The sequence below is a fragment of the Staurois parvus genome, unplaced genomic scaffold, assembly GCF_062004578.1.
Source record: "Staurois parvus isolate SC_StPar_1 unplaced genomic scaffold, SC_StPar_1.0 ptg001612l, whole genome shotgun sequence".
Taxonomy (NCBI): domain Eukaryota; kingdom Metazoa; phylum Chordata; class Amphibia; order Anura; family Ranidae; genus Staurois; species Staurois parvus.
The window spans coordinates 13,912-40,694 of NW_028319408.1; the positions used below are offsets into that span (position 1 = coordinate 13,912).

General features: G+C 44.6%; 1 protein-coding gene across 1 annotated transcript in view; it reads left to right on the forward strand.

Annotated features, from left to right (window-relative positions):
* Positions 1–1,592: 1,592 nt before the first annotated feature.
* Positions 1,593–26,783, forward strand: part of IFFO1 (intermediate filament family orphan 1) — a 41,839-nt gene continuing 16,648 nt past the window's right edge. Inside the window, exons 1-5 of the mRNA XM_089663006.1 lie at positions 1,593–1,701; positions 7,596–7,691; positions 14,021–14,161; positions 20,588–20,754; positions 26,660–26,780. Of these exons, the coding sequence (XP_089519132.1) occupies positions 7,635–7,691; positions 14,021–14,161; positions 20,588–20,754; positions 26,660–26,780 (486 nt within the window). The 5' untranslated portion in view covers positions 1,593–1,701; positions 7,596–7,634. The remainder of the gene's footprint in view (positions 1,702–7,595; positions 7,692–14,020; positions 14,162–20,587; positions 20,755–26,659; positions 26,781–26,783) is intronic.

A 26,783-nucleotide genomic window follows, 5' to 3' on the forward strand; every position in this document is an offset into this window, starting at 1 on the left:
AGCACTGATGGGCACTGATGAGGAGGCACTGATGAGGAGGCACTGATATGCAGAAATGATGGGCACTGATAGGTGAAACTGATGGGCACCACTGACTGGTGGTACTGACTGACAGCACTGCTGGGCACTTCCTTTCTTTTCCATATGTGTGGCCGCGTTGGCACCAGGAAAAAAAAAAGCTTTATAATTTGTTCCTCGCAGGGCGATGATAGACGATTTACACAAGACCAGCTACTTGCACCTCCAAAAGAAAAACTGAGCGATGAGCCGGGGAGGCGATATTCTACAAGGAACATAAATATGTGTCGCGCTAAGTGCGCCAGCGCCAAAAGTGGGCGTGGTTTACATTGTGCTAAATATTGGGCATGGCTTAAAGGGGGTGTGGTTAGAGTCTGAGATGACTTACACAGTGCAGAATGTGGTGATGACTCTGTGTGCAGGATGGAGATGACATGACAATGGCTGTGTGCAGGATGGAGATGACATGGGGAAGGCTGTGTGCAGGATGGAGATGACATGGGGATGGCTGTGTGCAGGATGGAGATGACATGGGGATGACTGTGCAGGACGGAGATAGCATGAAGATGGCTGTGTATAGGAGGGAGATGACTGTGTGCAGGATGGGGATGATTATGTGTAGGATGGAGATGGCATGAAGATGGCTGTGTGCAGGATGGAGATGACATGGGGATGGCTGTGTGCAGGATGGAGATGACATGACAATGGCTGTGTGCAGGATGGAGATGACATGGGGATGGCTGTATGCAGGATGGAGATGACATGGGGATGGATGTGTGCAGGATGGAGATGACATGGGGATGGCTGTATGCAAGATGGAGATGACATGGGGATGGCTGTGTGCAGAATGGGGATGACATGACGATGGCTTTGTGCAAGATGGAGATGACATGGGGATGGCTGTATGCAGGATGGGGATGACATGGGGATGGCTGTATGCAGGATGGAGATGACATGGGGATGGCTGTATGCAGGATGGAGATGACATGGGGATGGCTGTGTGCAAGATGGAGATGACATGGGGATGGCTGTATGCAGGATGGGGATGACATGGGGATGGCTGTATGCAGGATGGAGATGACATGACAATGACTGTGTGCAGAATGGAGATGACATGGGGTTGGCTGTGTGCAGGATGGAGATGACATGGGGTTGGCTGTGTGCAGGATGGGGATGACATGGGGATGGCAGTGTGCAGGATGGAGATGACATGGGGATGGATGTGTGCAGGATGGAGATGACAAGCAGGCATGTCAGAGTTGTCCGTTAGTCATGGCCATGGCTGCACCCTAGGCGGCTGGCTAGTTCCCTTAGTGGTAGCCCCCGGCCCTGATTCCTGGTCATGTTACTATTTGTCTGATGAGTGGAAGGATCGGATTGTGACATGTGTGGGTGATCCGTCTGCTCATGTAGTATGATTTGTCTGCTAGAAATACATGGAATCCATCAGTGATAACACGCAGCCTATTAAGATGCAGAAGGTCATTTAGAGACTGCTAGATATATATCACGGGAGGATGGACTATTCCTTGAAATGCCCCCCCCCCCGCCCTCTTGTTCATCCATATCGCTCATACTGATGCGTTTGAATGTGATTCTCCTGATTGTGTTTTTTCTTCCAGATGGGAGGAGGAATATTCGGCTCGCGTCCAGCTGCAGCAGAGAGTGGCGGAGCTGGATGAGGTGAGATGGACTCTTCCCCGTTATGTCATACGTCTGTACATCTCCGATACGCCCTCCTGCAGTCCCCGCTCCCTCTCAGCCATGAGGCCGGGTTCACACCTATGCAGTTTGCATTCGATCCATCTCTGCAGTACATTTTGCATTTTCGCACATGCGTTTTTTATGCATTTTGCATTTTTTTTTCTTGTTGCTAGGCAGATTAAAACGCAAAACGCATCAAAATCATATGAAAAACGCAATACATGTTTTTCTGCAGCATCTCCATTGAAGTCTATAGAACCAAAAAAGCAACGGTTTGCGTTTAAAAAAGTCCCTGGCCTTTTAAAAAAAAACGCACCGGGGTGAAAACGCGGAGATGTGAACCTGTCCCATAGGAAATCATGTTAAATGGATTGTAGTGCGTTTCTGCAAAACGCAGAGGTGTGAACATGTCCCATACAGGGGCGGACCGATATGTCATGGGGCCCCCGGGCAATAGGAAATCATGGGGCCCCTGTGTCCTCGCCTACACTCAAATCACACCCAAAAAATCCTATGAAAGGTACCAGGGGCATCTCATGGGGCCCCCTACTGTCCCCGGGCCCTCGGGCAGTGCCCGAATGGTCAGTCTGCCCCTGGTCCCATAGGAAATCATGTTAAATGGATTGTAGTGCGTTTCTGCAAAATGCAGGGCAAAACGCAGAGGTCTGAATGTGTCCCATACAGGGGCGGACTGATAAGTCATGGGGCCCCCGGGCAATCATGGGGCCCCTGTGTCCTTGCCTACACTAAAATTACACCCAAAAAAGCCTATGAAAGGTACCAGGGGCATCTCATGGGGCCCCCTACTGTCCCTGGGCCCTCGGGCAGTGCCCGGGTGCCCGAATGGTCAGTCTGCCCCTGGTCCCATAGGAAATCATGTTAAATGGATTGTAGTGTGTTTCTGCAAAACGCAGCGGAAAACGCAGAGGTGTGAACATGTCCCATACAGGGGCAGACTGATAAGTCATGGGGCCCCTGGGCAATAGGAAATCATGGGGCCCCTGTGTCCTTGCCTACACTCAAATCACACCCAAAAAAGCCTAGGAAAGGTACCAGGGGCATCTCATGGGGCCCCCTACTGACCTCGGGCCCTCGGGCAGTGCTCGGGTGCCCGAAAGGTCAGTCCACCCCTGGTCCCATAGGAAATCATGCTAAACGCAGCGGAAAATGCATGGGTGTGAACCTAGACTCACGGCGAATCCGCTGCATCCTTCCACATAGCCTAGGCAGGAAATCTCCACTGATGTATATTTTCCCACCTGTTGATAATTTCCTCGCACATACGAGGCGTGACATTTGGAATCCCAGAATGGACTGTAAAAAAAAAAAAAGTTCACTTTCCTATACACTAGCGATCTTCAAAGTATCCCCTTGCGAAGTGACGCACTTTTCTAGATGACTGCGCCGCCACCGGAAACATTCCTGGGATTCATTTTCCAGAACGCTGCGCAGGATCTTTGGCTGTCCGGAATGTCATCAAAGCATTTTTTTAACTTTTGACAGAGACTAAAGTCGCACGGTGCTAAGTCAGGAGAATAAGGTGGTCGGTTAGGTTTCAGAATGGATTTCTGGGCCAGGACCTTGCAAACACTTAAAGCATTGTGTGCAGGAGCATTGTCGTGGTGGATAATCCATTTGTCAGGCCAGAGTTGTTTTTTTTTCCTCCGAACAGATTCCCGCAACCTTTTCATTTTCCACCTTTGTATCCATCCTTTGTGTTTTTGGTGGCCCACTTCTTGCGTCATCGTTGACATCTTCCCACCCCTTCTTAAACCGCCCCTGGTCCCATGTACATGAGGCCTGACAGTGACCTCCACTAGCTTCTGAATCCTCTCCCCTCTTTCCTGGTGCATTGTGAACACAGGAGGTCTCTCGCTTGGCATGGGCACCATTCGCAGAACACCTCGCATTTTTCTCAATGAATGCAAAGCGTTCTCTGATTGGACAAGAGGTGGGGTGGTGACATCACAATCTCCACCTCACCTAATCAGTGAACACCTTGCATTCATTGAAATGAATTCAAGCAGTTCTGCAAATGGTGTTCATGCTGGACCAGCCACCTCCTGTGTCCACAATACAGCAGGACAGCTGCTTGGCACAGGACCTGGAAGCTAGCAGCCATCAGTGTAGTAGCTGTGTCAACGACAGTGATTTCCAGCTTACATAGGGATCTGCCTGGTATGACACGTCCATACGTACATTAGTCCAGGCTGGTGCAGAGCTGTGTAAATCTTAGACCTGGAGGAACAGAAATCCAAATTCTTTGGCAGGTAAAACAGATCTCATATACTGGGGGTTGGGCAAACATATGGAAACACTTCATCATTTGCAGGAGTGAAAGTGACAACATGTTTCCTGTTGAAAACGGAAGTGATGTAATATTCTTTTGCTTCTGCTGTGTGATGAGACACCTAGCTAATTGGTGGGAAGCCTCACTTTCGTTATTCACGTCAGCCTTCAAGGGACAAAAGCACATTGTGCAGGATTGTGACCCGGAATAAGAAAACAACTGCTGGAAAAGTGACTGCCGAGCTCAATCTCAGTTCTTTGAAGACTGAGTCCTGGGAAGACTGAGTCCCGGGAAGACTGAGTCGCGGGAAGACTGAGTCGCGGGAAGACTGAGTCCCATGAAGACTGAGTCCTTTGGAGACTGAGATTGAGCTCTGCAGTCACTTTTCCAACAGAAAAAAAGACTGAGTCCCGTGAAGGCTGAGTCCTGTGAAGGCTGAGTCCCATGGAGACTGAGATTGAGCTCTGCTGTCACTTTTCCAGCAGAAAAAAAGACTGAGTCCCGTGAAGATTGAGTCCCGTGAAGATTGAGTCCCGGGAAGATTGAGTCCCGGGAAGATTGAGTCCCGGGAAGACTGAGTCCCGGGAAGACTGAGTCCCGGGAAGACTGAGTCCCGGGAAGACTGAGTCCTGTGGAGACTGAGATTGAGCTCTGCAGTCACTTTTCCAGCAGTTGTTTTTTTATTCCGGGTCACAATCCAACGCAATGTCCTGTTGTCTCTTTCGGTCAGTCGACTGTGCCACCCGCGCTTGTGCTGACCAGACGACGTTTTCCTGGAAACTGTATACGCCGTCATCACCTTTGGTACTGTGCCTCGCGACACGACATATAAATTGTCAACTTGTCAACAGTCACAGAGGCACCAGCTTAGTGACACCAACAGTTTGCCTTCTTTGAAGCTCAGTAAGCTCTGACATGACTCTGTATTACTAGCAGTGCACACAGTGAATGACGAACGTGAGGCTTCCCACCTGTTAGCTGGGTGTCTCATTACACAGCGGAAGCAAAAGAATGTTACATCACTTCCATTTTCAACACGAAACATGTCATTACTTTCATACCTGCAGATCATGTAGTGTTTCCATTTTTTTGTCTAACCCCTGTATGGGCATCATTTGTATATTTAGCAGTTCGCTGTGAGTATTATATCTTGAATAAAGTTCCCAAACTCAGGATGCATACATATATATGGGTGTACATTAGATACCATGGATGACTTTCACCTCCAGTAGAGACTTGGAGGCACCTGTCTTGCATTCCCCATGCCCGCCAGGCATACCCCAGACATCGCTGTCTTCTTGGATACTTGTTTATGGCTCCCATAAAAAGCTATGTTTGAGCAGAACAGACATCCTAACTCCTACTGGTTCCTCTCAGGACCAGAGGTCATGTCTACATAGGTTCTCATTTATCCAGGTCACCTTATAGCTGCCAGCAGCAAGTATCACTTTTAACTGGACTTCTGTAATGATCCAATCTCTATGGAATGTGTCAAAAGCTTCCTGATTTCCTGACACCCAGAGTGGGATTATATAACTGGGACAGAAAGGTTCCACAACTTTCACATGTCCCATTTATCTTGGACAATCAACATCTGCCTTGACACATTCCTTGGTGATTTGGATTGAGGTGTGGATATAAATCTATGTTCCTGACACTTGTTAGAAGTGGTGTGGGTAAGCAATGAAACATCTTCAACATTACAGAAGAAGTCTAGATGAAGGTGACCAACTGCTGCTAGCTATACCATGACCTGTATACTAGAGAACCTTCAATGAAAACTGAACAAGACACTTGGATGAGCTGTGAAAGGTCTTCAGCATATCAGAGCAAGTCCAGTTGAATGTGACTAACTTATACTAGATATACCATGACCTCGACAAATGAGAACTTTCTCCGACAACTGAAGGAAACACTTGGGTGAGTGGTGAAAGGTTTGAAACATTTCAGAACACGTCTAGTTGAAAGTGACTAACTACTACCATGATATGAATAAATTAGAACATTCGCCGGCAACTGAAGAAGACACTTGGATGAGTGGTGAAAGGTTTTCAGCATTTCAGAACAAGTCCAGTTGAATGTGAATGCCTACTACTAGATGTACCATGAGTTGGATATTGGAGATCCTTCAATGACAGCTGAGGAAGACACTTGGATGAATGGTGAAAGGTCTTCAGGATCCCAGAGAAAAGTGACCAACTACTATTGACAACTAAAGAAGATACTTGGATGAGTGGTGAAAAGTCTTCAGCATTTCAGAACAAGTCCAGTTGAATGTGACTAAGTACTACTAGATATACCATGACCTGGACACTGGAGATCCTTCAGTGAATGCTGAAGAAGACACTTGGATGAATAGTGAGAGGTCTTCAGGATCTCAGAAAAACTCCAGTTAAATGTGACCAACTACTACTGACAACTGAAGAGGACACTTGGATGAGTGGTGAAAGGTCTTCAGCATTTCAGAACAAGTTCAGTTGAATGTGACTAACTACTACTAGATATACCATGACCTGGACACAGGAGATCCTTCAATGGCAGCTATAGAAGACACTTTGATGAGTATTGAAAGGTCTTCAGGATCTCAGAAAAAGTCCAGTTAAATGTGACCAACTACTATTGATACACCATGACCTTGATACTGGAGAACCTTCAATGACAACTGATAAAGACACTTAGATGAGTGGTGAAAGGTCTTCAACATTTCAGAACAAGTCCAGTTGAGAGTGACTAACTTCTACTAGATACACCATGAGCTTGACAAATGAGAACCTTCTCTGACAACTGAAGGAAACATTTGGGTGAGCAGTGAAAGGTTTTCCACATTTCAGAACAAATCTAGTTGAAAGTGACTAACTACTACAAGACATACCATGACCTGGATAAATGAGAACATTCGCCGACAACTGAAGGAAACACTTGGGTGAGCGGTGAATGATTTCAGCATTTCAGATTAAGTCCAGTTGAATGTGACTAACTACTACTAGATATACCATGACCTGGATACTGGAGATCCTTCAATGACAGCTGAAGAAGACACTTGGATAAGTGGTGAACGGTCTTCAGGATTTCAGAAACAGTCCAGTTAAATGAGGCCAACTACTATTAGATACATCATGACCTTGATACTGGAAAACCTTCAATGACAACTGAAGAAGACATTTGACTGAGTGATGAAAGGTCTTTAGCTTTTCAAAAAGAGTCCAGTTGAGTGTGACTACTATTAGCTATACCATGACCTGGATAAATGAGAACCTTCAAACACAGGACCATGGGATCAAGTAGGAGTTAGGATGTCTGGACTTTAAAACATAGTTTTTATTGGAGCCGTAAACAAGTATCTTATCCAGCAAGAGAGGATACTGGGGTATGCCGGGTGGCAAAGGGGAATGCAACTGGCTTGGATAAGATACAAAGTCTTCAACATTACGGATAAAGCCCTGCTGAATGAGACCAACTACTACTAGATATACCAGGCTCTGTTATAACACATTATTGTAGGTAAGGCCATGTGTGTTCATAAATCCTTTTTTTCCCACTTCCTACATTGTTACTGATATTGTCCTGTCCTGTTGTCACACAGGAGGCTCAGGAGTCCGCTGTATACCAGGAGGAACTAGCCATGAAGGTCAAACAGCTAAAGGCTGAACTTGTCGTCTTCAAGGGCTTGATGAGCAATGTGAGTACTCCATGTCACATATTACTTTTTGTTTCTTTTTGTATTATTTCTTCAGCTCATCCGAGAGGTTGTCTACGTCCCCACGCTGGACATTTCCCCTCAGTTCTCCTCCTTCGGGAAACATTAGTGTGCGTTACTTCAGCGTACCTCAACACAAGGCACACTGTGCAGTGCATTGGGGTGTCATCTACTTCACATGGAACCCCAAGGGGCACAAGGGTGGAAGTTTGCAACAATGTAACAACGTTTGAGGCCACCCTCCTCCAAAACTAGACATCACATGTTTGGCATAGCTGTACAAACCTGAAATACATTCACTAAACAAGACAGGAAAAGTATATTAACACACTATGGCCTCGTTTACACGGACAGCAGTGGGGCAGTAAATACAGGTGGTCAAGCTGTGGTTCCATTACCCCATTATACAGCCTAATGCCTTGACAACACTGGTGGGTAATAAGTCTGTGTTTTACCATTTATTTGCACATTGACTTGATGAACCTTGCTAAAAAGTTGTGATTGAAAGTTTAGAAATGTTGCAGTAAAATTGACTTTACAAAGAACCTCGTCTGCATTGTACAAAATATTCCAAATTGAAATATCAGCTTACTGGAGATGGGAATTCCTCTCCCGTTGTCATGTGGTTGGTGTTGCGTCTCCAGCACTTTATTCTACAGCGTTCTCCTACCCTTGTTGCATAAATTCATGGCACATCGCATGCAGTTTTGTTGGGGTTTTTGGTGGATTAACTCTGATTACTAGTTATATTTACATTGCCAATGATTGGGGATCAGATCGTTATTGATTAGAGATACAGCTACATTTCCTACAATTGGATCGGCCTGAAACAACAAAACTGGAGCTACACTGGTATACCCATATGGAAGAAAAATATATTTCAAATATATTTTAAAATACTCTTCCCAAATATATTGACATATATTTGAAATACTACAATTTTGGCCGTATTCAATATATTTCAAAATATATTTATATATATATATATTGCATGTTGAAATGCATTTTTATTACAAAATATCTGAAAAATATTTTCAAAAAATACATTTAAAATATACTGTATGTCTTTAAAAATAAAAAAATCTACATTTTTGGAATGCATTTACAAATATATGTAAAAATGTATGTTAAAATGACTTTTTTATATGTTAAAAAAAATTCTGAAGAATATATTTAACCCCTTCACGCCGGCGTCTGGGCCTAGACGCCGAGCGGCCGCACATTTGCGCTCAATATACAAAATACATATGTGCCGAGAGTGTGCGCCCTGCACGCTCCCAGCACACATGTCCGGTACTCACGGAAAGGTCCCGGTCTCCTCTTTCGATCGGGACCTTTCCCGATCATGTGACCGCCGTGACGACGCATCACGGCGGTCACATGATCCCTAAACCCCGCCCGTCCCGGCTTCTGAAACTCTTAAAGGGCCGGGAGGCGCCGGCGTGAAGGGGTTAAAATATGTATATTTTTAAAAATCTATATTTTTTAAAATATATTCTTCAGATTCCATATAAGCGCAATGGTCGAGTCTTAACACGCGGCGGCCATATTTATGCGTATATGGGGCTCTGCTGTTTTGTGCTGAGAGCGCACTCAATGCGCTCTCCCACTGACCGTGCTGTCACTGGTGGGATAGGCCCCCTATCATGTGATCTCTGTGACTGTCAGTCACATGACCAGGAACTCCACCACCCAATGTTACGGTCCCCTTAAAGTGTTGTGGAGAGGCATCAGCAAGGAGTTAAACTCCAAACCTTCTGCCTGCAGAGATGACTTCATACGCTGTCTTAATGAATCTACCGGCAGCTAGAAATTCACTGATCTTGAATTTTGAAGATAAAAATAGGGCTTGACATACTTTCTTCCCTTTAAAAACACATATTGTCAAACAGGCTGTGACAGATTATGGGGGAGAAGTCTGGAGAAGTCTACACGACAGGATTGTTTTACCCTCCTGGGAAATTTCCAAACGTTGGAGTTTATTAGAAGTAGCATATGGACAATCGGTTGTGATTGATGTCCCTGTGATCTTCTTATGATAGATGTTATTATTATAGAAGAGGGTCCTGCTGGTTGTGTCGTATAAATCACATTTCTGGCAGTATTTACAACTCGAATCGCTTTTAAAACAAGAAGAACCTGAAGAGCCCAATGGTCTTAAAGCCAGTGCCAGGATAAGGTCCTTCAACACCCAAGGCCAATGTGCCCCCCAGCCTATGACCTATGAACTACGTCTGCAGTAGAGGTTGCACGTTCTGCCCATTTTACACCATCTTCCTGCTAGGTGGCAGGCTGCCTCGCACGTGGCCCTAGCGAGCAGCCGAGCTGACCCCCAATGTAAAAATGACCTTCAGGGCAATATGATACCTTTACCCAAGACCCTCCTGACTGTGTGCTTATTCCCCTACACTCCTAGGGGTTCTAGGCACTGGGCACCTTTGCTATGCCCGACAACCAAGGGATACCAGCAGAACTCATGCTCACGCTCTTCAAAGCAGCATTCTTACTGATTAAGAGCACCACAAGGCTGGAAGTGGGTAATGTTCTTCTACTGAAGGCCCCAATCATTAATGGCTCCAATAGAGCCACACAGTTCAGTCATGTAACAGGCTCTTGGTCCCAGGCCCTGCTGGTGGCTACTCTTCTCCCTGCAGTAAGATGGGCCTAGGTTCTTCCTGACCCAGGCCCAGGATGGTGGAAAGGGGTACACCAGTTTCCAAGGTCCTCTCTTCTTTTTCTCTTTGGGCTAGGATGGGGAGCCCCAGGGCACCCTGCCCTCCCCCAGGAGGGGGGTGAGCAGGAGCTCAACAGACAGATGTTGCCTCTTCCTCTGGTCTTACCTACCTCATTCTTAGGTCTTCCCTAGACTCCCAGCCTTTTCCCAGGGAGAGGAGGCACCTTGAAGGGGAACCTGCTCTACTAACTGCCTACATGCTGATGTGCCCAAGGCAACTTCCTCTTCTACCCCTCAGCCCAGACCTGCCAAAAATGATTTGTATTAGTGTCTTGTCCTGTCTTTTAAGGAAGTACTGAGATTTGAGGCAATGTCATTTCAGCTCGAACCTGAGGGAAACTATCACATGATAGTGGTCTCCTGGCCCAATCAGCTGAGGCTGTGGAGTTCCCTGCTCCCCAGTCGTACATATCAAATGGACGGGGATGCTTTGGGACATCATTGACCCAATATGGCCATTCAATTGCTTGTACAAGCAGCGGGAGGGGACGTCCCCCCTTACGTTGCCTTCCGAAGCTCTCTTGAGATCTCCCATCCCACCAGGAGACCCAAGCGACTAGCCAGACAGCCGAACAAAGCTAGGATCAGCTTTGATCGGCTGTCCCTTATAGTAAACCGGAAGCAATGACCTGACGTCCCTTTCAGTTTACTCGGAAACTATCGGCGCCATTTTTGAAAAACTCTAAGCATTTCAAAACACAGATCTTGATGTTTTGAATGCTTTCAAGTGCAGAGGAGGAATTTGGGGTCTTATAGAGAGCAGATCTCACCATAAAGAGTACCTGTCATGTGTTTATTGCTGCCACAGGGGATGTTTACATTCCTTGTGACACCAATAAAAGTGATTAAAAAAAAATAAAAAATTAAAGTGACAGTGTAAAACGAAAAAAAAAAAAATGTATTGCACACATGTGAGGTATCGAATGTCAGATCATAGACCTAAAGTGGTAACCTGTAAAGGCTTTTAAAGTTTAGCCTATGATAAGTAACATTTATGTCATTTGCTGCCGTTGCACGGGCGTGCACAATTTTAAAGTGTGACATGTTTGGTATCTATTTACTCGGCGTAACATCGTGGAGAACGTTCTGCTGCCTGTATCACTGTTCAGCATGACCGTTTTGGTGGTGGGTCAGTGATGGTCTGGGGAGGCATATCCATGGAGGGACATAGAGACCTCTACAGGCTAGACAATGGCACCTTGACTGCCATTAGGTATTGGGATGAAATCCTTGGAGCCATTGTCAGACCCTACACTGGTGCAGTGGGTCCTGGGTTCCTCCTGGTGCAAAGGGTCTTGGGTTCCTCCTGGTGCAAAGGGTCCTGGGTTCCTCCTGGTGCAAAGGGTCCTGGGTTCCTCCTGGTGCAGTGGGTCCTGGGTTCCTCCTGGTGCGGTGGGTCCTGGGTTCCTCCTGGCGCGGTGGGTCCTGGGTTCCTCCTGGCGCAGTGGGTCCTGGGGTCCTCCTGGTGCAGTGGGTCCTGGGTTCCTCCTGGTGCACGGCAATGTCCAGCCTCATGTGGGTAGAGTATGCAAGCAGTTCCTGGAGGATGAAGGAATTGATACCATTGAATGGCCCCCACGCTCCCCTGATCTAAATCCAATAGAACACCTCTGGGATGTCATGTTTCGGTCCATCCGACGCCGCCTGGTTGCACCTCAGACTGTCCAGGAGCTCAGTGATGCCCTGGTCCAGATCTAGGAGGAAATCCCCCAGGACACCATCCGTGGTCTCATTAGGAGCCTCCCCCGACATTGTCAGGCATGAATACAAGTACGTGGGGGCCACACAGACTACTGAGAACCATTCTGAGTTGCTGCAATGACATTTCAGCACAATGGACTCACCTGCTGCATCATTTTTTCACTTGGATTTTCGGGGTGTCTTTGAATTCAGTCCTCTGTAGGTCGATCATTTTCATTTCCATCAAACGATGGGGCGTCCTTACATTCCTAACACATCACCCCGTTCATGTCAGTATAGAGATCCAGCAGGAGATTCCTCCCCATTGAGATCTGATGGGTTTTCAACGTGTTCCTTTCATTTTTTTTGAGTAGTGTATATACAGTTGCAGTTCCTTCTCTACTCAGGAAATTAATAAAATGTTCAGATACATTAGAATCGCCTGTTATTTCTTTTTGCTGTGTGTGCCCCACTGGGGCATAAACTTCCCTTCATTTTCTGTCCCGGAGACACAACAGGAAGTGAGGGGAAATCTCTCCAATGTGGGTCAGGTGTCCCCATTGGATGATTTACTCTTACCTCCTGTTTTGGTGACAACTGTAAAATGTTGGATTCCCCCTCACATTCTGTCCCAAGTGGAGCCAGAGAAAAATCTGACAGGAGCTGAAACTCCCACACTCAATCCAAAATATTTTATTTAGTTTTGCATAGAATGGGAACTATTGATCTCTATAATTTTTCTTCCTTGCACCCCTCCTCTATATGGCAGTTACATTTATAACGAAAAAACTTTCAAAAACTGTTTTCATTATATATCTTATTTAAGACCTGGGGGTGTCCTCACTGGGTCTCTGTGCTTCTCTATGTAACGCAGGCAGATGATGGCAGGTGGAAGGGGCTATCATAGCTTCCTGAAAACATCATAGCACCCTGCCTCAATACTCCTCTCAAGAGCCCGCAGTCCTGATGCAAGCAGTGGGCGGGGCTCTTGGGAGGAGTAATGCAAATATTATAATGCCTTGATCAGGGGCAGACTGACCATTTCGAGCACTCGGGCACTGCCCGAGGGCCCGGGCTCAGTAGGGGGCCTCATGAAATGCCCCTGGTACCTTTTTATAGGCTTTTTTGGGTGTGCTTTGAGTGTAGGCAAGGACACAGGGGCCCCGTGATCCCCTATTGCCCAGGGGCCCCATGAGTTGTCAGTACGCCCCTGCCATTGATAGGTGGATGTCATTCTGGAAGAGTGGGAGTTCTCAGTCAGACTGTATTTGCATAAAGACCACCCTAGGTAATGCTGAGTCTCCATGATTAAAAGTACTGAGAGCCAATGAATTAAAGGGGCGGGGCCAGGGACATTCAGGCTGGGGAGGAAAGTGCTAGATGATGCTGGGCATCCTCCAGCCAGGAAATGGGGCGGAGCTCTATCTGACTTGCTGCAGCTTCTAATGCACGTTGTGAGAAGCTCACAGTGTGCAGTGAAATCAGAGTGAGCCATTTCAGTCCAGAAGAGGAGCCGGTACAACTGGGCAAGACTGGAGAGAAAGCTGGCGGCCAGCTTTAAGTCTTTGATAAAAAACAGTTCACGTCATTTAGCAGCTGAGAAATGCTTTATGTAATGGAAATGATTACAAGAACCACAATCAGCGACGCGGAATCTCTTCTCTGAAAACAAACAATCAGGAAAATTGAAGGTTCCTCCCCTCCCCCCCCATCACCCTGATTACCGCACAGTGCGGGGAGCGGGTAACATTTTCCGTATGTGTTGGTTCTCATCCAAATCTGACTTTGGGCTGCACTCACCATCATTGTGAAATATCTCGACTATAAAATAATAAACAAAAAAAATAATGATATAATAAAAAAAAAGCTAAAAAAAGCCTCCTGAATTCTCTTCTAGAACCTGACGGAGCTGGACACCAAGATCCAGGAGAAGGCCATGCGGGTGGACATGGACATCTGCCGCCGGATCGATATCACGGCCAAACTGTGCGACGTGGCTCAGCAGCGCAGCTGTGAAGACATGATCAACATGCTACAGGTGTGTGATTGGGGCATGGGGTGGGTGTGGTTTCCAGAAGTCAAGCGACTCTTCAATTTATAATCAAAAGAATGTGTATGCTGTGATTCCCCACGAGTGCACCAATCAGAATAATTCCTTCGACTAGGTACTAAAGATACAAAATTTGATATATTTATATTCGTAATTTGACATTTTGGATTGATATAATTGGTCATTGGGAGTCCACACCCTGTGTAAGCTCCATGCTGGATGGTGGTGGAGCTTACACAAGGTTTATGCCTTCTTCCTGGCTATTGGCTCTTTATGATGGCCATAAACGGATCGAAATGCAGCCGGTTCAGCAGTGACTGGCAGTATTTCGAACCATCTATGGGCAGGTTGGTTGTACACAAGTCGATCATGTATGGCCAGTCTTAGGCCCAAGCATTGCATTCAAGGGCTACAATAGTACATTGAGAGAGTGAAGTGCACCAATCAGATTTATTCCTTCAGCAGAAATTCCACCAGTTACTAAAGATACAAAATTTGATACATTGATATCCATAATTTACCATTTTGGATTGATATAATTGGCCATTGGGAGTCCACACCCTCTGTAAGCTCCCTGCTGGATGGAGGTGGAGCTTACTCAAGGTTGATGTCTTCCTCCTGGCTATTGGCTCCTTATGATGGCCATAGATGGATCGAAATGCAGCCGGTTCAGCAGGGACTGACCAAATTTTGATCCATCTATGGGCAGGTTGGTTGGACACAAGCTGATCTCTCGATCATGTATGGCCGAACTTAGGCCCAAGCATTGCATTCTGGTAGGAGGCCACATACATGGAAGGTCTGGGCATATACCGAGGGCTACAATAGCTTATGGAGAAAGTGAAATGCACCAATCAGAATTATTCCTTCAGTAGAAATTATTCTAGATACTAAAGATACAAAATTTGATACATTTATATCCATAATTTGACATTTTAGATTGATATAATTGGTCATTGGGAGTCCACACCCTGTGTAAGTTCCATGCTGGATGGTGGTGGAGCTTACACAAGGTTGATGTCTTCCTCCTGGCTATTGTCTCCTTATGATGGCCATAGAAGGATCGAAATGTGACTGGCTCAGCAGGGACTGGCCGAAGTTTGATCCATCTATGAGCAGGTTGGTTGTACACAAGTCGATCTCTTGATTATGTATGGCTGGTCTTAGGCCCAAGCATTGCATTCTTTTAGAAGGCCACATACTTGGAAGGTCTGGGCATATACCAAGGGCTACAATAGTACATTGAGAGAGTGAAGTGCACCAATCAGATTTATTCCTTCAGCAGAAATTCTACTAGTTACTAAAGATACAAAATTTGATACATTTATATCCAGAATTTGACATTTTGGATTGATATAATTGGTAATTGGGAGTCTACACCCTGTGTAAGCTCCATGCTGGATGGTGGAGCTTACTCAAGGTTGATGTCTTCCTCCTGGCTATTGGCTCCTTATGATGGCCATAGATGGATCGAAATGCAGCCGGTTCAGTAGGGACTGACCAAATTTTGATCCATCTATGGGCAGGTTGGTTGGACACAAGCTGATCTCTCGATCATGTATGGCCGAACTTAGGCCCAAGCATTGCATTCTGGTAGGAGGCCACATACATGGAAGGTCTGGGCATATACTGAGGGCTACAATAGCTTATTGAGAAAGTGAAATGCCCCAATCAAAATTATTCCTTCAGCAGAAATTCTTCTAGATACTAAAGATACAAAATTTGATACATTTATATCCGTAATTTGACATTTTGGATTGATGTAATTGGTCATTGGGTCCACACCCTGTGTAAGCTCCATGCTGGATAGTGGTGGAGCTTACACAAGGTTGATGTCTTCTTCCTGGGTACTAGCTCCTTATGATGGCCATAGAAGGATTGAAATGTGACCGGCTCAGCAGGGACTGGCTGAATTTTGATCCATCTATGAGCAGGTTGGTTGTACACAAGTCGATCTTTCAATCATGTATGGCTGGTCTTATTCCCAAGCATTGCATTCTGGTAATTCACCATTTTGGATTGATATAATTGGTCATTGGGAGTCCACACCCTGTGTAAGCTCCATGCTGGATGGTGGTGAAGCTTACACAAGGTTGATGTCTTCCTCCTTGCTATTGGCTCCTTATGATGGCCATAGAGGGATCAAAATGCAGCCAGTTCAGTAGGGACTGGCCGAATTTTGATCCATCTATGGGCAGGTTGGTTGTACACAAGTGTCAGTCTCACGATCATGTATGGCCAGTCTTAGGTCCAAGCATTGCTATCTGGTAGGAGGCCACATGATTGGAAGGTCTGGGCGTATACCAAGGGCTACAATAGTACATTGAGAGAGTGAAATGCACCAATCAGAATTATTCCTTCAGCAGAAGTTCTTCTAGATACTAAAGATACAAAATTTGATACATTTATATCCATAATTTGACATTTTGGATTGATATAATTGGTCATTGGGAGTCCACACCCTGTGTAAGCTCCATGCTGGATGGTGGCGGAGCTTACACAAGGTTGATGTCTTTCTCCTGGGTATTAGCTCCTTATGATGGCCTTAGACGGATTGAAATGCAGCAGGTTCAGCAGGGACTGGATGAATTTTGATCCATCTATGAGCAGGTTGGTTGTGCACAAGTCGATCTCTTGATCATGTATGGCCAGTCTTAGGCCCAAGCCCTGTATTCTGGTAATTTACCATTTTGGATTGATATAATTGGTCATTGATTAAGAGTCCACACCCTCTGTAAGCTCTGTGCTGGATGCTGATGGAGCTTATACAAGGTCGATGACTTCCTCCTGGCTATTGGCTCCTTATGATCGCAATATACGGATTGAAATGCGGCCGTTTCAGCAGGGACTGGTCGAATTTGGATCCATCTATGGGCAGGTTGGTTGTACACAAGTTGATCTCTCGATCATCTATGGCCAGTCTTAGGCCCAAGCATTGCATTCTGGTAATTCACCATTTTGGATTGATATAATTGGTCATTGGGAGTCCACACCCTGTGTAAGCTCCATGCTGGATGGTGGTGGAGCTTACACAAGGTTGATGTCTTCCTCCTGGCTATTGGCTCCTTATGATGGCCATAGAAGGATTGAAATGTGACCGGCTCAGCAGGGACTGGCCGAATTTTGATCCATCTATGAGCAGGTTGGTTGTACACAAGTTGATCTCTTGATCATGTATGTCCAGTCTTAGGCCCAAGCCCTGCATTCTGGTAATTTACCATTTTGGATTGATAGAATTGATCAGTGGGAGTCCACACCCTGTGTAAGCTCCATGCTGAATGGTGGTGGAGCTTACTCAAGGTTGGTGTCTTCCTCCTGGCTATTGGCTCCTTATGATGGCCATAGACAGATCGAAATGCAGCCGGTTCAGTAGGGACTGGCCGAATTTCGATCCATCTATGGGCAGGTTGGTTGTACACAAGTGTCGATCTCTCAATCATGTATGGCCGAACTTAGGCCCAAGCATTGCATTCTGGTAGGAGACCACATACTTGGAAGGTCTGGGCATATACCGAGGGCTACAATAGCTTATGGAGAAAATGAAATGCACCAATCAAAATTATTCCTTCAGCAGAAAGTCTTCTAGATACTAAAGATACAAAATTTGATACATTTATATCCATAATTTGACATTTTGGATTGATGTAATTGGTCATTGGGAGTCCACACCCTGTGTAAGCTCCATGCTGGATGATGGTGGAGCTTACACAAGGTTGATGTCTTCCTCCTGGCTATTGTCTCCTTATGATGGCCATAGAAGGGTTGAAATGCGGCCGTTTCAGCAAGGACTGGCTGAATTTTGATCCATCTATGAGCAGGTTGGTTGTACACAAGTCGATCTCTTGATCATGTATGGCCAGTCTTAGGCCCAAGCATTGCATTCTGGTAATTCACCATTTTGGATTGATATAATTGGTCATTGGGAGTCCACACCCTGTGTAAGCTCCATGCTGGATGGTGGTGAAGCTTACACAAGGTTGATGTCTTCCTCCTGGCTATTGGCTCCTTAAGATGGCCATAGACGAATCTAAACGTCGCCGGTCCAGCAGCAGGGACTGGCCGAATTTTGATCCATCTGTGGACAGGCTGGTTGTACACAAGTCGATCTCTCGATCACATATACCCAAGCACTGTATTCTGGTAGGAGACCTCATACTTGCAAGGTCTGGGCATATACTGAGGGATACAATAGGGTATTGAGAGGGTGAAGTGAAGATGAGTATCTGCAATATAGGACCCTTTATTGCCCACAATCTGTACTTTAACAATTGCTCCGCATAATACCATGTGATGATGAGATTTTAATAAACATACATCTTTCATTTGACGACTACCAATGACATTTTACTGTGATGACTTCGGTTGTCACTAACTATCAAGAATCAATAATTCCTGATCATGTCAGCTATGACATATTAATCACATGCAAAATTAAGGTTGCGTTGAGTAAAAAAAAAAATGGTTTCAGTTTGCAGAGGCCACTGCAACCTGTTGATGGCAGTGTGTCTTTGTTTAATCCTGTAAATGTCTACTACAATTTTAGTATTAGAAAAATAATATTGTTTAACCTCTTCCCGTCTGGTCCTTTGCCGATAAACGGCCGGATGGGAGTGCTGCCAATACGGGTGTACATTTCTAAATGTCCCCCTCACATCCATTGCCTGGGAGCGTGCGCCAGAGGCACAGCGGAACAACTGAAAACAGATCGCTGTACGGGACCTCTGTGTGAGGGCCCGATCATGTGATCACTGATTGGCCAATCAGTGATCACATGAATAGTAGTAAGCATGTCACTTCTGACATCATTGCTTACTACTTGTGAAATCTGTGAATGATCACTGAGGTCACATGGTGCAGGGCCATTCACAACAGCCTTGTACCATGTGACAAGCTGTGACCAATCACAGCTCGCACAGTATTTCTCAATGGCTGCAGGAATGCAGCCAGAGAGGAGGAGACATGATTGCTTTTACAGCCTTTATGGGTGTAAAAGCAATCAGTGTAAAAAAAGAAAAAAAAAATCTTCACCCCTATAAGTAGTACAGTGTCACCATGGTGACCGTGTACTGCTAGGGTGACCGTATATTAAAAAAAAACATAAATAATAGTATAAAAAAAAATTAATAAATGAAAATGTAAAAAAATTTTTGAAAAATAATAATTTTTGGGTATTAACTATTTTGGGTTATTTTTATTTTTTTTTACTAAAAAAGATAGATGAATACATTTTGGCCAAGATTTATGAAGAAAGATGACTTATTTGCTAAATTTTATAAGAAAAACACTTTTTTTTTCAAAATTTTTGGTCTTTTTCATTTATATAGCAAAAAAAAATAAAAATCCCAGTGGTAAATAAATACCACCAAAATAAAGTTTTATCTGTCTCAAAAAATGCTAAAAATTTCATATGGATACAGTGTTGCATGACCGCGCAATTGTCATTCAAAGTGTGATAGCGCTGAAAGCTGAAAATTGGCCTGGACAGGAAGGGGGTAAAAAAAAAAAAAAAAATGCTGGCGCTGTCCACCCTCTTGAACTTTGTATTTTTCCAATGTGGACATTCATCGCTGGATTGTGGTCTGTAGGTTACCTCCAGCTGTGTCTGTTCGCCCCATATTTGCACTATACGTCTATTCTCCTGACAGTACGCTGATTTAGCAAATAACGAAAGCCATACACGGTTTGAATCCCAAACAATTTTTCATCCGAAAATCGAAAACGTTGTTCGCTCGGTAATCCGGCGGTGCCAACAATGATTTAAAAAAATCAGCCGACCGAGTAATAAAGTTCACCCCATATAACAGATGAAACTTCTGCTCCTTCCAGGTCACGGCTCATGCGCATATTCTTTTTGGAAAAACGATCGTACAATATGACCACCATTGAGTCGAAAATCAGTAGTTTTTCACAAGTTTTCCAAGATACCCGATCACTGAAAAGGGGAGGGACCACAAAAATCAGCCGGTGCCATTGACCCCACTAACAGTGAAAATTGGCCGATTGTTCTTAGGTCCAACTTTCAGATGAAAAATCTTAAGTCCGAAAATTCGGTCGAATTTTGACCCATATATGGCCGGCCTAACTATGTAATGACTCAGGTTCTGGGGCTGATTAAGGTGCTAATTAATCTCACCTAGTGCCTTATCTGCAATAAATTATCCCCAGAACCTGTGTAATCTATATGTGTTCGGGTGTACAGGGAAGAGGTGGTGACCCTACCTCCAGCACCCATAGCCATCACCATTACCCTGTGTGGGCAGAGTGGGGGGGCTTCGGTCAGGTGTTTTTGCCGTGTCCCCACTAGGGAGATTTCCCATCACTTCCTGTGCTTGGTGACACCCATCACACCCTGAAACATCTTATCATTTATTGTAGTCATCGTTATTGTAAAATGTTGTCCTCCGTCCTCACCAGACTGTCCACCTTTCCCCGATGAAAGTGCTGGGAAGACGGAAAGAGAAGAAGCCGGTCCCTGATGACGACACGTCCATGTGTGACAGTGAGAGCGCCAGAGGAGGCGACGAGGATGAGAGTACAGCGTTGAGTATCAACGAGGAGATGCAGAAGATGCTGAACCAGCTGTATGTGACGTGTACATGTGCTCAGATAGATGCCTATCTATAGTCTGCCTGTCTGTCTGTCTATCTATCTATCTATCTATCTATCTATCTATCTATTATCTATCTATCTATTATCTATCTATCTATCTATCTATTATCTATCTATCTATCTATCTATCTATCTATCTATCTATTATCTATCTATCTATCTATCTATCTATCTATCTATCTATTATCTATCTATCTATCTATCTATCTATCTATCTATCTATCTATCTATCTATTATCTATTATCTATCTATTATCTATCTATCTATCTATCATCTATCTATCTATTATCTATCTATCTATCTATCTATCTATCTATCTATTATCTATCTATCTATCTATCTATTATCTATCTATCTATTATCTATCTATCTATCTATCTATCTATCTATCTATCTATCTATCTATTATCTATCTATCTATCTATCTATCTATCTATCTATCCATCTATCTATTATCTATCTATCTATTATCTATCTATCTATCTATCTATCTATCTATCTATCTATCTATCTATCTATCATCTATCTATCTACAGTGAAGGAAATGCGTATTTGCTCCCCTGCTGATGGTGAATGTTTGCCCCTCACAAAGAAATGATCGGTCTAAAAATCGAATGTTCGGTGTATTGTAACCCTGAGAGACAGAATACAACAACAAATTTAGCAGAAATGCGTCAAACAAATGATGACGGATCTGCATGTTCATGAGGGAAAGAAGGATTTGATCCCCTTCACAAAACATGACTTAGTACTTGGTGGCAAATCCCTTGTTGGCAATCACAGAGGTCAGACGTTTCCTGGAGTTGGCCCCCAGGTTTGCACACATCTCAGGAGGGATTTTGGCCCACTCCTCTTGGCAGATCCTCTCCAAGTCATTAAGGTTTGCTGGCTGATGTTTGGCAACTCGAACTTTCAGCTCCATCCACAGATTTTCAATCGGATTAAGGTCTGGAGACTGGCTAGGCCACTCCAGGACCTTAATGTGCTTCTTCTTGAGCCGCTCCTTTGTTGCTTTGGCCGTGTGTTTTGGGTCATTGTCATGCTGGAACACCCATCCACCACCCATTTTCAATGCCCTGGCTGAGGGAAGAAGGTTCTCACCCAAGATTTGGCGGTACATTGCCCCGTCCATCGTCCCTTTGATGCGGTGCAGTTGTCCTGTCCCCTTAGCAGAAAAACACCCCTAAAGTAGAATGTTTCCACCACCATGTTTCACAGTTGGGATGGTGTTCTTGGGGTCATAGGCAGCATTCCTCCTCCTCCAAACACGGCGAGTTGAGTTGATGCCAAAGAGCTGGATTTTGGTCTCATCTGACCACAACACTGCCACCAGTCCTCCTCTGCATCATTCAGATGTTCAGTGGCAGACTTCAGACGGACCTGGACATGTGCTTTCTTGAGCAGAGGGACCTTGCGGGCACTGCAGGATTTCAGTCCTTGCCGGCGTAGTGTGTTACCAATTGTTTTCTTGGTGACTGTGGTCCCAGCTGCCTGGAGATCATTGACAAGATCCTCACGTGTAGTTCTGGGATGATTCCTCACTGTTCTCATGATCATTGACACTCCACGAGGTGAGATCTTGCATGGTGCACCAGACCTAGGGAGACTGACACTTGTTTTGTGTTTCTTCCATTTGTGAATGATTGCACCAACTGCTGTCACCTTCTCACCAAGCTGCTTGGCCATAGTTTGGTAGCCCAGTCCAGCCTTGTGTAGGTCTACAATCTTGTCCCTGACACCCTTGGACAGCTCTTTGGTTTTTGCCATGGTGGAGAGTTTGGAATCTGATGGTTTGATTGCTCCTGTGGACAGGTGTCTTTTATACAGGTAACACAATGAGATTAGCAGCACTCCCTTTAAGAGACTGCTTCTAATCTCAGCTTGTTACCTGTATGAAAGACACCTGGGAGCCAGAAATCCTGCTGAATGATAGGGGATCAAATCCTTATTTCCCTCATGAACATGCAGATCCGTCATCATTTGCATTTCCTTCACTCTATCTATCTATCTATCTATCTATCTATCTATCTATCTATCTATCTATCTATTATCTATCTATCTATTATCTATCTATCTATCTATCTATCTATCTATCTATCTATTATCTATCTATCTATCTATCTATCTATCTATTATCTATCTATCTATCTATCTATCTATCTATCTATCTATCTATTATCTATCTATCTATTATCTATCTATTATCTATCTATCTATCTATCTATCTATCTATCTATCTATCTATCTATCTATCTATCTATCTATTATCTATCTATCTATCTATCTATCTATCTATCTATTATCTATCTATCTATTATCTATCTATCTATCTATCTATCTATTATCTATCTATCTATTATCTATCTATCTATCTATCTATCTATCTATCTATCTATCTATTATTTATCTATTTATTATCTATCTATCTATCTATCTATCTATCTATCTATCCATCCCCCCCCTCTCTCTCTCTCTATCTATCTATCTATCTATCCATCCATCCATCGGTCCCATGCTGTAGATAATCGGGTGACATGGCACTTGCACTCACATTAGAATAGACTGAAGTTCGATGTTCTGTCACACACGGTCTCGGTCTCCATGCACATATAGGGGGTTTATGGCAATTTAGGGGTAGAAAAAAAAGACATCACTTGTGTGTTCCACAGAGGAGAGCTTTGGCAGAAGAAATGCTTGAGGTGCCTAAACGAATGTAAACACATTTAAACGAGCGTAAATGCTAGGCACATTTAGCACTTCAGCAGTTATTCGGTTTTTCTTTTTCATGTTAATGGACAGAATAAATGGATATTTATTGGCCAATGAAATGGAGAAATGTCCGAACGCTTGATGCACCTAAACGCCTTAGGCACATTTTTGAAGCTGCTTTTCTCCTGCTAGGGGAGAAGCGTTTACAGAGATCCCGGGGTGCAGGAAGCTTTACATGCGCTTCTTTTGGGAACGCGAGTCTGGGGTCAGTCCTTGGCTCCCCCGTACGCAGTGCGCAAATACAGAACTAGGCGCCTGCTAATGGGCACATTAGCTAACAGCTGGAGGTGTAAGAAAACACCAGGCACCTCCTGAAAGTGGCGGGGTCTTTTTTACGCCCGTGTGCATGAGGCCTAAAAGTAACAATTTGTTCTCTTTATTTTTAATAATTGAAGACAATGATTCCCCCCCCCCCCCGAATTAGTGATGAAAAGTGGTACAACAGTGACACCTAGTGGGTATAACCAGCATTGAAGGATCCATTTACATATTTACAAAAACAATAGTATATTGTATATATATGGTAATAGTAATAGAATTTCTGTATCATTTTCTAGTATATGTATGTATGTATGTGTGTTGTGTGTGTTTATATTTATATATATATACTGCTCAAAAAAATGAAAGGAAGACTTTTTAATCAGAGTCTAGCATCAAGTCCATGAACCTCCTGGGATATTGATCCAGTCAGGTAAGTAGCAGAGGGGGTTGTTAGTCATTTTCAGCTGCTTTGGTGTTAATTAAATTAACGACAGGTGCACTAGATGGGCAACAATGAGACGACCCTCAAAACAGGAATGGTTTTACAGGTGGAGGCCACTGACATTTTTTCCCAACTCATCTTTTCCGACTGTTTTTTACTAGTTTTGGCTAAGGTCAGTGTCACTACTGGTAGTATGAAGCCATACCTGGACATTACAGCGGTTACACAGGCAGGCCAACTCCTCCAGGATGGCACATCAATACGTGACATTGCCAGAAGGTTTGCTGTGTCTCCCAGCACAGTCTCAAGAGCCTGGAGGAGATTCCAGGAGACAGGCAGTTCATCTAGGAGAGCTGGACAGGGCCGTAGAAGGTCCTTAACACATCAGCAGGACTGGTATCTGCTCCTTTGTGCAAGGAGGAACAGGATGAGCCCTGCCAGAGCCCTACAAAATGACCTCCAGCAGGTCACTGGTGTGAATGTCTCTGACCAAACAATCAGTAACAGACTTCATGAGGCTGGCCTGAGGGCCCGACATCCTCTAGTGGGCCCTGTGCTCACTGCCCGGCACCATAGAGCTCGCATTTGCCATTGAACCCCAGAATTGGCAGGTCCACCGCTGGCACCCTGTGCTTTTCACAGGTGAGAGCAGGTTCCCCCTGAGCACATGTGACAGACGTGAAAGGGTCTGGAGAAGCCGTGGAGAACGTTCTGCTGCCTGTAACATGGTTCAGCATGACTGTATTGGTGGTGGGTCATTGATGGTCTGGGGAGGCATATCCATGGAGGGACACACAGACCTCTACAGGCTAGACAATGGCACCCTGACTGCCATTAGGTATGGGGATGAAATCCTTGGACCCATTGTCAGACCCTACGATGGTGCAGTGGGTCCTGGGTTCCTCCTGGTGCAGTGGGTCCTGGGTTCCTCCTGGTGCAGTGGGTCCTGGGTTCCTCCTGGTGTAGTGGGTCCTGGGTTCCTCCTGGTGCACCACAATGCCCGGCCTCATGTGGCGAGAGTATGCAGGCAGTTCCTGGAGGATGAAGGAATTGATACCATTGAATGGCCCCCACGCTCGCCTGACCTAAATCCAATAGAACACCTCTGGGATGTCATGTTTCGGTCCATCTGACGTCTCCAGGTGGCACCTCAGACTGTCCAGGAGCTCAGTGATGCCCTGGTCCAGATCTGGGAGGAAATCCCCCAGGACACCATCCGTCGTCTCATTAGGAGCCTCCCCCGACATTGTCAGGCATGCATACAACCACGTGGGGGCCACACAAACTACTGAGGGCCATTCTGAGTTGCTGCAATGACATTTCAGCACAATGGACTCGCCTGCTGCATCATTTTTCCTCTTTGATTTTCGGGGTGTCTTTGAGTTCAGTCCTCTGTAGGTCGATAATTTCCATCAAACGATGGGGCGTCCTTATGTTCCTCACCCATCCCCCGTCCATGTCAGTATAGAGATCCAGCAGGAGATTCCTCTTCATTGAGATTTGATGGGTTTTCAGAGTCTTCCTTTCATTTTTTGAGCAGTGTATGTATATATATATATATATATATATAAAATATTGTATGTGCCAACTCTGTGCAGCTAATAATTAAAACATTCTAGAAAGGACAGAGCTAACATGACATTCATCTTATATCATTTTATAAAACATTTTAAAGTGCAAGGAAAATTCTTTAGGGCTCTTTCACATGGAAAGAAGTATGTCCCGCCCCCTTTTCTTGCCGGCGACAGGATCACTAGTGTGTCATGGTCCTAAAAATTCTCATACATACATCATTTTTATTGGTGGGTGGAGTTTTAGGTGGCGTCAGGTTCTCGCTCATAAATATTTTTTTTATAATGTCCTTTTTTCTTTTTTTCTTTCATTTTATATTCGTACTATACAATAAAAGAATAGATTTGGATGGGACTTTTTAGGCATTGCGCATATTCCCAAATAAATCCATAAAAAACGTATTTTATTCAAAACTTTTTTTTCTTTCAAATACAGGTCTCAAGCTGCATCCACATTCAGTGATCAGGATTTATATAGGATACAATTCTGTTTCATTCCAACGCATTTTGAAATAACTTTCTTCGTCTGGGAAATGAGAATTTCCGCTGAGGAAGAATTTAATTTCGAAACACGTCGGGATAAAAGAGAATTGTATCCTATATAAATCTTGATCACTGAATGTGTATGCAGCTTGAGACCTGTATTTAAAAAAAAAAAAGTTTTGAATAAAATATGTTCTGTGGGATGTATTTGGGAATATATGTGCAATGCCTAAAAGGTCCCATCCAAATCTATTCTTTGGCTATTTAGATTTATTGAGGGATGTTGGTATTCATGGGACGGGTGAAAACACTCGGGGGTTTTCTTATAGCCATCCTATCTTCTCTTACAGGAGAGATTATGATTTCGAGGATGACTGCGACAGTCTGGCCTGGGAGGAGACAGAGGAGACTCTGCTGTTGTGGGAGGATTTTTCTGGATATGCAATGTCTGCCGGTGAGCACCAAGGAGAGGTA